We start from the raw sequence: 9430 nt of genomic DNA on the forward strand, positions 1-9430 counted from the left end.
CTTACCAGGAATAGTTTGCCCAAAAATATTGCCAATATTTACCCACCCTCATGCAGTTCCAAAACTGTGTCTTCATTTCATCTGTGGAATAATATTGCAAAATGCTGTAAAAAAAAAAAAAAAAAAACATTAGCATATGTTTAGAAAGAATACTAATTACAAAAAAAAAAAGAATATGCAATTAGCTTAACGTTAATGCTTTTACTTAAGCTGGAATTAATCTTAGTAATTACTTCTACTTTCTCTGAAATATGTTTATATACTGCCAAATGTACTGACAAGCATTTATGGTAAAGTAAAATATACTTTGAAATTATATTGTGTATTTAAATATATTTGGATAGATCATATTTTTTTCATGAAGTTGCAATCTAGTGCATTTAAAATCAATTAACTTTAAATGTAATATCCAAACATTATATCAAATGTTTTATATGTGCTTTAGTATGTCAGTCAACACATCAAAAGAAATATACTTCGTTAAAGCATGACAAAAGAAATTATTAAAACATAATGATTTATTTCAAATAAAACTTTCAGTTTGACATTATTACAAAGTACATGACATGCAAGAAAAAATAAATAAATTGTGCGCAAGATTTACTAATTCGTTCCCTAAATTTACTAAAACGTGCACATAATTACTATTGCGTTCCCTCGATTTACTTTTGCGGTCCCTCGATTTGCTAAATCGTGCGCACGATTTATAAATCGAGGGACCGCAATAGTAATCGTGTGCAAGTTTTAGTAAATTTAGGGAACGAATTAGTAAATCGTGCGCACAATTTATAAATCGAGGGAACGCAATAGTAATCGTGTGCAAGTTTTAGTACATTGAGGGAACGAATTAGTAAATCGTGCGCACGATTTAGCCTTATATTTTTTCCTGCATGTCATGTGCAGGGCTCCGTAACAAAGTCCACTTTTTAAAAGTGCATATATGAATATTCATTTTAAATTTTATATTTATTATTATTATTATTAAATCTACAAGTTCAGATTTTAAGTATACTATTAAAATTTGAAGTACACTAAGTGCACATTCAATATAATTAAGCAAACTACTTTTTCACAAGGGTCTGCACGTATAGTTAAAGTGGATGGGGACTGAGTCTGTCAAGTCTGTCTTTTTATAACGATCATTTTGCTGTGTAAATAACAACAATGATGTTGATGCTGTTTCAAAATAAATTTATCCCACAATCCTTTACTCTCTGCCACCAGCTTTGGAACAAAACTTCTTTGACGTTCACTGGGAAACATGTCACCACATCCAGACACATTTATACTGCAGGACAGTGTGACTGGATCGCAGGCAATTACATAACGCTAGGCCAAACAGTGTTAACATTGTGCTTTGTAAGTGAGTGTGTGTGTTGACTCCAGATGTGAGAGAGCAGCTCTCCTGTTACACTCTTTTAATCACAGTAATCCATCAGGTCTTGCCACACTCCTCCACGCGTTGTCTTACTGTGTGTGCGTGTAAGAGAGAGAACGAGACATATAATCATATGCGACAGGGATACAATTACAAAGACTGCTCTATTGTCTTAGTTTTTGCATGTGACACCTGAACAGCTGTGAAATCAAATCTCTGTTTTTCTGACAAGGGCGTGAAATCATAGCTGACTTGAATATGAATGCTGGCTTTGAACGGATGCAGTGGAGCTGTGACGACAACATATTTGCTGGTACATGTGTAAAGAGTGTCTCTATTATGATATGAAAGAGTAAAAATTCATATATGGGTGAATCTCACAAAACCTGTAACCCTAAGAACATGTACAGGTCACATTTCAACCAGAATATATATATATATATATATATATATATATATATATATATATATATGTGTATATATATATATATATATATATATATATATATATAAACAGGACATTACAATATTATTTTCATGAAAATTAAGCACATTCTCCAAAATGTTCATGACTGTTATGCAGATTTTCTTATTTTAACTAGTATGGAGCATTTATAAATTAAGCAGATTATGATTGTCTGTTTCAAAAAAAAGAAAAAAAAAGAAGAAGAATAAATTGATAATTTAAACTATGTTATGCAATGTATAATCATCATTGATAATAATGAAAATGATAAAAAAAAACTGAGATTTGAGGGTAAAATGTATTTAATTGTCCTAAAATAATATATAAATGAATAAATAAAAACATTCCTCAAAATGGTGTAAATTTTTATTTTTAAGTTTTTGATAGGTGTCATAAGATTCACATTTGTACATATTTGTGGGTGCTAATATTTTTGCTCTCATTTCTTTTAATGACAACTCCTATTACTCACCATGGCCCATTTGTCCTTTTAAAAAATCACTATGAACTAATTTTCAGCTCCATTTGAGTGCATTTTAAGAAACTTTCGGAAATAATCTGTTGATTGCAATTGAAATGTGAATTGCGAAATCCAACTGAATGAAAGTGTGTCATAATTTAAATGTATATTAAATGCAGTTAGCTGAACTTTAGAATGCTGTTTGTGACCCACTAAAGTAGTCTTTATATGTAATGTGTTTGACCATTTAATACTCAAGTGTGTCAAGAAACAACATTCATAGTGTACTGTCTCTACATAATTAAGCTCTTTTATTTCATTAATATTATATAATGCGCAAGTAGAGTTTTTAAAATATACTTTTGTGCGGTGCTGATAATTCTTTACCTAATTTGATGTTCCAGGTAAAAAAAAAAAAAAAAAAAATGACTGGCCTTTATAAATTGCATGTACATCTCTAATTGTGCTATATTATCACCAAAACTTGCGTTCTTTGAAGGCAAGTTTTGATTTGAAACACCACAAGTGCAACAAGGTAAAAGTCACACTATACAAAAACACACTTACATATGTTAACGCAATGGAAAGGAGCATCCCCATTGTCCCCTTACCTCTCTTATCCTGGAGCAGGCCCTGTTCCTTTCAGACACAGATATCTTACCCTGCCACGTGTCAAACAGCGCGACACACACTCCACATCAACACCACCCTCAGTGGTCACACTGTCCCTGCAGACAGCACCAGACCTTGTGATTTCCATCGTATTTTAAGAAGCACCCACACTTCCATTATGTCAGCGCTCCAAGAGTGTCCATAATAATCGTTCTCTATTCATGTACAATGCAAACAAGAAAAGTGAATACTGATGACGCACGACTTCCAACCACAGAAAGTGCAGTCCAGAGCAGCAGAGTCACAGGACATGGTGGCCGTTTTGATAAATAGTGACAGGCTAAGTGCTCTGAGCAGCATTAGCTTGAGTGAGAGAGATACCGCCATGGCACCGCTAGCCAAACAGGATATGGTGTCATGACATGATCTCACATCACTTTAATTCACAGTTGGGTGAGCTCTAATTAAGGTCTCCATCTGTCACCTGCAATTTGTAAGGTCTTAGGCAAGTCGCCCTGCTTCTCCATTAGATCGGTCTTGGAGCAGTGTCTTCCAGACTGTGAGTCTGGTGGGGTTGTTTTTTAGAGACGCATTTGGTGTCAGTTGGGAACGCAGAGATATGTCTGAGTGGTCAGATAAGATTTAAAGGGTGGAAATGTTTCTGATAGGTAGAGTGCAAACATGAAGAGTTCTGTTACCTGATAAAAATCTCATATCAGTCCTTGGGAGGCTTCATATACAGACGGAGAGAGAGTGCGGCACCTGAAAGGACCCTGTGCTCTCGAAATGTGTTTGTTTTCTCTGTCAAGCTTCAGAATTTGTACTGATTAGTAAAATGTTCCTGTAGCTTAAAGGAATAGTTCATCTTAAAATGAAAATTTGTTGAAACTGTACTCACCCTCAGGCTGTCCAATTTTTTTTCATCCGAACAGATTTGGAGAAATTTAGCATTACATCACTTGTTCACCAATAGATACTCTGCAGTGAATGGGTGCCAAAATGTGAGTCCAAAATCCACTTCTTCCAGTGAAAAAGTTGTATCAAAATCCACTAAAATATTCCACTAAAGATGTTTGTTTAGAACGGTTTGGACTGGTTTTTATTTTTTTTTATTTTTTCAAACAAAGCAACTTTTTAACTGGTAAAGCAATATTTGAAGATTTATTTTACCCGGAAGATGGATTGTAATTCAAAAGACATTAATTGATGGGACTGGAGTCATGTGGTTTAGTTCTGGATTATTTTGATATTTTTATCAGCTGTTTGGACTCTCATTCTGACGGCACCCATTCACTGCTTAGGATCCATTGTTGATCAAGTGATATAATGCTACATCTGTTCTGATGAAGAAACAAACTCAACTACATTTTGGATTGGGCTTAGGGTGAGTACATTTTCAGCTAATTTTAATGTTTGGGTGAACTATTCCTTTAACTTGATACTAGAAACACCAAGGTCATTGGTTTGATTTCCAGAGATTGCATTGACTGTTATGCAATGCAAGTTGGATTTGAATAAAAGTGTTTTGGTAAATGTTATATTAGTGTTCATTATTCCAAAACTGGATAGGATTGGGGTCTGACGTGCAAACGCTGAGGATGATAAAAATCATTTTGTCTGGTATGTATTTCCTTTCTGGGCTGGAGGGCTATCAAACTCACTCTGTGCTCTTTCAGGCTAAGTGAGGCTTAGCATGCCAAATCCAAATCTGATAACTGCTCACAATCTAACACCGCGGGTGAAAAGGTTTAAATGCCCTCTGCAACCACATCAAACAGAAGGGACTTCAAATCTGACTTGTTTTATTTTGACCAAATGTCTGGCTTGAGAACTGAGCATTTGGGGTTAATGAGTCTTGAAATAAATGAGACAAATGATTTTAAACATATTCGTTCTAGATATTAGCAAACTATACACTTTTTTATTATAATTTTTATTTTATTATTTTTACGTTTGGTTTACATGAAGTAAACTGTTGCTTTGTTGCCTGTCTAGTGGAATTGTTATACTTTATATAGCCACTAGATGGTAATAATCTTTTTCTTTTAAAGGAATCTCTCATTGACGGGATGTTGAAGGTTTCAGCATAAATATTAAAGTTTGATAAAAGACTAAGTTTAATGGAATCTGTGTAAGATTAATTATTTTCATGATTAAAATTTCTAGCCTGGGCGTTGTTTTTCTTTCATTACATTTGGAATGAACTCCTGTCCTTTGCAGCAATATCCTGAGGTGTTGAGTATCATGGCAGCTATTCTGATAAATTCCTTTGCACCCTTTTTCCACTGTTGCCATTGCTTTATTAGGGCATAATACCAGTGCCACTGGGGGACATTTTATATCAAGTTTGGCTGTTCATGATCGGCTGAAATCTGTGGTTGAAATCTCATATGTAAGGATTTACATTATTAATAGAAATGTGAAAGGAATGCAAAGTAAAATGAGTTTAGTCTACTAAAACAAACAATTCCACAGTTTGCATTGGATACTTTTTATTTATTTATTTATTTATTTATTTATTTATTTTTTTAATCACAGTGGTAGTTTCCACTCAAATATCATTATAACAGTTATTGTTAGTGGTATAGCCTAAGTAACCATATATCACTGTAATAATAAAGAAAGAAAGAAAGAAAGAAATTAAGAAAGAAATTTAATTTGGAGTAACAATAATATTGCATTTTGACTGAAACTATGATTACCACGATACATCTGTCCAAAGGTAGATCTCCAGATTGAAATTTGTGTTTTATTGAGCGCCTTTTCGGTTGTAGGTGGGCGGAGCACATTCTCGACGTCATTGGCTTTTCAGCAGTGTGTAGGAGGAACCACGAGAGTGCGTCATGAATGCCCCGCCCCCGTATTAGAGGACACTGAGAGAGGAGAGCGAAAGTTCAGTGTGCGTGAGTAGAGATGTGAGGAGGACACACGAGCTGCTGACGGACTACACGCTTCACAGAAGTTCGGAGATAGCTGAAGACGAGGACATTATTGTTATTTTCCTCCTCATTTGTCCCAATAATGACGGTAACGACTGAAATATTAGTGATTTAAGTGACTGTGCACGCGCGTTTTTCATAGAAACATATGACGAGTTTGGACATTAAGCATCATTTTATATGATATGCATACTTTGGGAAGGCATATTTTTCAGAGAAGTTACATTTAGAGGAATATCTGTTTTTCAGCGTTTTAACTGAAGGGCAAGTGTAATATCAATTGAAGCACTTTTAATCTAAGCTGTGTCAATGGAGCTGCATAATCACCCATAACACACGAAAGTATCCGGTCTTGGGACTGTTTATGCCAGGAAAGTTTCCACTGACTTGCCTCATTCAAAAAAGGTGACTGAAAATCCAGCATGGGAGGCTCACCTCTAAAAATTGTACTTTCTCTGTGGTGTCAGCTGGTCATTGCTGCCTACAGTTTAGAGATTGGCTCCTATGACCTGGAGAGAGGAAGACCGGCTAAATGTGAGCCTATCGTCATCCCTATGTGCCAGGGCATCGGGTACAACCTCACCCGGATGCCCAACTTTATGGACCATGACAATCAGAGGGAAGCTGGGATTAAGTTGAATGAATTCGCCCCTCTGGTGGAATATGGTTGTGATGTGCATTTGAGATTTTTCCTCTGCTCTCTTTATGCCCCTATGTGTACAGACCAAGTGTCCACATCCATCCCTGCCTGCCGTCCCATGTGCGAACAGGCACGTCAGAAGTGCTCGCCCATCATGGAGAAGTTTAATTACGTCTGGCCTGATTCTTTGGACTGCTCTAAACTGCCCACCAGAAATGACCCCAACGCGCTGTGCATGGAAGCCCCGGAAAATGATACCAAAACCGAAACTAAGAAAGGAGAGGGAATGCTGCCTGTGCCGCCCAGACCAAACCAGCCCGGCGCTGCGAACGGACGCTCAGGGGGAAGCATGGGAGTTTGTGCGAACCCGGAAAAGTTCCAGTATGTAGAAAAGAGCGAGACGTGCGCTCCACGCTGCTCATCAGCCGTGGATGTGTTCTGGTCCAGACAGGACAAGGACTTTGCTTTCATTTGGATGGCGGTTTGGTCCACTCTGTGCTTCGTATCCACGGCTTTCACAGTCCTAACTTTCCTGCTTGACCCACATCGCTTTCAGTACCCAGAGCGGCCCATCATCTTCCTCTCCATGTGCTACAACGTTTACTCAGTCGCCTTCATCATTCGAACCGTCGCCGGGGCGGAGAACATTGCGTGCGACCGTGAGAATGGCGAGTTGTATATTATCCAGGAGGGCTTGGAAAGTACGGGTTGCACCATAGTCTTCCTCATCCTCTACTACTTTGGCATGGCAAGCTCCATCTGGTGGGTCATCCTCACCCTCACTTGGTTCCTGGCGGCAGGTAAGAAATGGGGTCACGAGGCTATTGAGTCACACAGCAGTTACTTCCACATGGCTGCGTGGGGCATACCTGCGCTGAAGACCATAGTCATCCTCACCATGCGGAAAGTGGCAGGCGACGAGCTCACCGGACTGTGTTATGTGGGCAGTATGGATGTGGGGGCGCTAACAGGCTTCGTCCTTGTGCCTCTGTCCTGCTACCTCGTCATCGGGACGTCTTTCATCCTGACCGGCTTTGTGGCGCTTTTCCACATCCGAAAGGTTATGAAGACCGAAGGCACAAACACAGAAAAGCTAGAAAAGCTGATGGTGAAAATCGGCATCTACTCCATCCTGTACACAGTTCCCGCCACCTGCGTCATCATTTGCTACTTCTATGAACGTCTCAACATGGACTACTGGAAATTTCGAGGGCTGCAAAGCAGGTGCACCACATTCCCGGGTCGGAGGAACGAGGACTGCGCCCTGGAGTCTTCGGTGCCCAACGTGGCCGTGTTCATGCTGAAGATCTTCATGTCGCTGGTGGTGGGCATCACCAGTGGTGTGTGGGTCTGGAGCTCCAAGACACTGCAGACTTGGCAGGGGCTGTGTAGCAGGAAGTTGACAGACAGGACTTGCAGGAAGCACTGCAGCGGGAGCTGCAGCACCAGTCACTGCCACTACAAAGCACCTGCTGTTATACTGCACATGTCAAAGACTGATCCCTACTTGGACTGTCCCACACACGTATGAGCGCAGCACTGAGACTGTGGCCCCATCTGTGATGTACAGTACTGTGGACTATGTGAGAATAAGACATAAGGTGCTGTGAAGCTTTGTGGTGAAGTAAACAAACTTAAAACCCAACATTGCAGCTAAAAAATGGATTAACAGAACTTGTTAGTTAAAGGGAGAATTTCATCATTGCTTGCTGTAGCACAAAATGAGACAGATATGCACATCCTAATCAGTTCTAAATATCTGCATTCGCCCTTGCATGGAGAAGTGCACAGAGTCCCCATCTAAAAGCTGTTCGATGACATGTTAATATGTTTAATTACTTGTTCCAATGTTTCAGGACTTCTATTTATTGTATATATATATATATATATAAATATATATATTTAATTTTGTTTGTCTTGGTTTCTCACAAGATGGCATTGATCAGTTTGTTAGTAAGTGCCTTTTTGAAGAAGATAATAAAATGTTATATATTTTCAACAGTCGTCTGAAATTTCTTCTTTGAAGTAGGCATTTGAAGAGTTAATTGCTCACTTAAGCGCTATCTACTCACACAAAGACAAACTGCACTTTTGTTTTGGTGTTGCTACACAAAATAACAGTATTTTTTCAATTTCACTGAAGCGCTCGTTGTGCCCAGACGCTCGTGTTTTGCATCTATTTAGAGGTGGAAGTTAAAGAGAAGCTCCCTGGTGAGACTTTTCACATTAACTGTAGCAAGAAAGTGCGTCAAAGCAATGCAAATATTTTGATGAAGAAAGCCAGGTTTGCATCTGAAAGGTTGCCTCAGTTCAAATGCAAATCGATCCTTGAGGGACCCTTTCAGGAGCCTTCAAAAGAGTGGGCTACCCCCGAATAACACAAGGCTATGTGGTTTTGTACGCCCCTGACACGAATAAATCTATGTTGTCAGTTTTAGGGGGCTATTGGTCAGAGTTGTGACTAAGCTTGGATCATGGAGATTATGCTCGTAGCGAAGGCCTCATTTTTGTTTTAGCACATTGTTTAAGCATCGTGTTATACTCAGTGTTCTTTTTTTTTATTCCTTTTAGCCATGTGCTCTATTTTCTCTCTTTAATTCCCCTCCATATGACAGACACAGCCGCTCAAAACGCATTCCTTTGAGCGCGTTTACCAGAACAGAAATCCCTGGTGGTTTTCTCTCCTTCATCCTCAAAGGGAATCGTTGAGCAGAGCGACAGACAGTAGCCTGGATTTCTCTGTGCGAACGTTCACAACATCACCTTTAAACGCAGAGGTTGTTCTGGAATTATATTTCATTAATGAGGTGCATCACATGCACACACACACACATTCAGATTCTCCTATTGTTGCGTGTTGCTTCTCTCTTCCCCCTCCGCTCTTTGATGTGAGCCACTCATGCAAATAAAGGCACTTTTCTCCGACGCTTGATCT

General features: G+C 38.9%; 1 protein-coding gene across 1 annotated transcript; it reads left to right on the top strand.

Annotated features, from left to right (window-relative positions):
• Window positions 1-5808: 5808 nt before the first annotated feature.
• Window positions 5809-8494, top strand: LOC132101279 (frizzled-9-like). The gene has a single exon (XM_059506102.1). It carries the CDS (start codon window positions 6278-6280, stop codon window positions 8024-8026), a length of 1749 nt encoding a protein of 582 aa, XP_059362085.1. The 5' UTR covers window positions 5809-6277; the 3' UTR covers window positions 8027-8494.
• The last annotated feature ends 936 nt before the right edge of the window (window positions 8495-9430 follow it).

Source organism: Carassius carassius, chromosome 23 (assembly GCF_963082965.1).
Source record: "Carassius carassius chromosome 23, fCarCar2.1, whole genome shotgun sequence".
Lineage (NCBI taxonomy): Eukaryota > Metazoa > Chordata > Actinopteri > Cypriniformes > Cyprinidae > Carassius > Carassius carassius.

What these genes read in the sequence shown, in the direction of transcription:
- LOC132101279 (XM_059506102.1), top strand. Translation starts at nt 6,278, where the DNA reads ATGGGAGGCTCACCTCTAAAAATTGTACTTTCTCTGTGGTGTCAGCTG.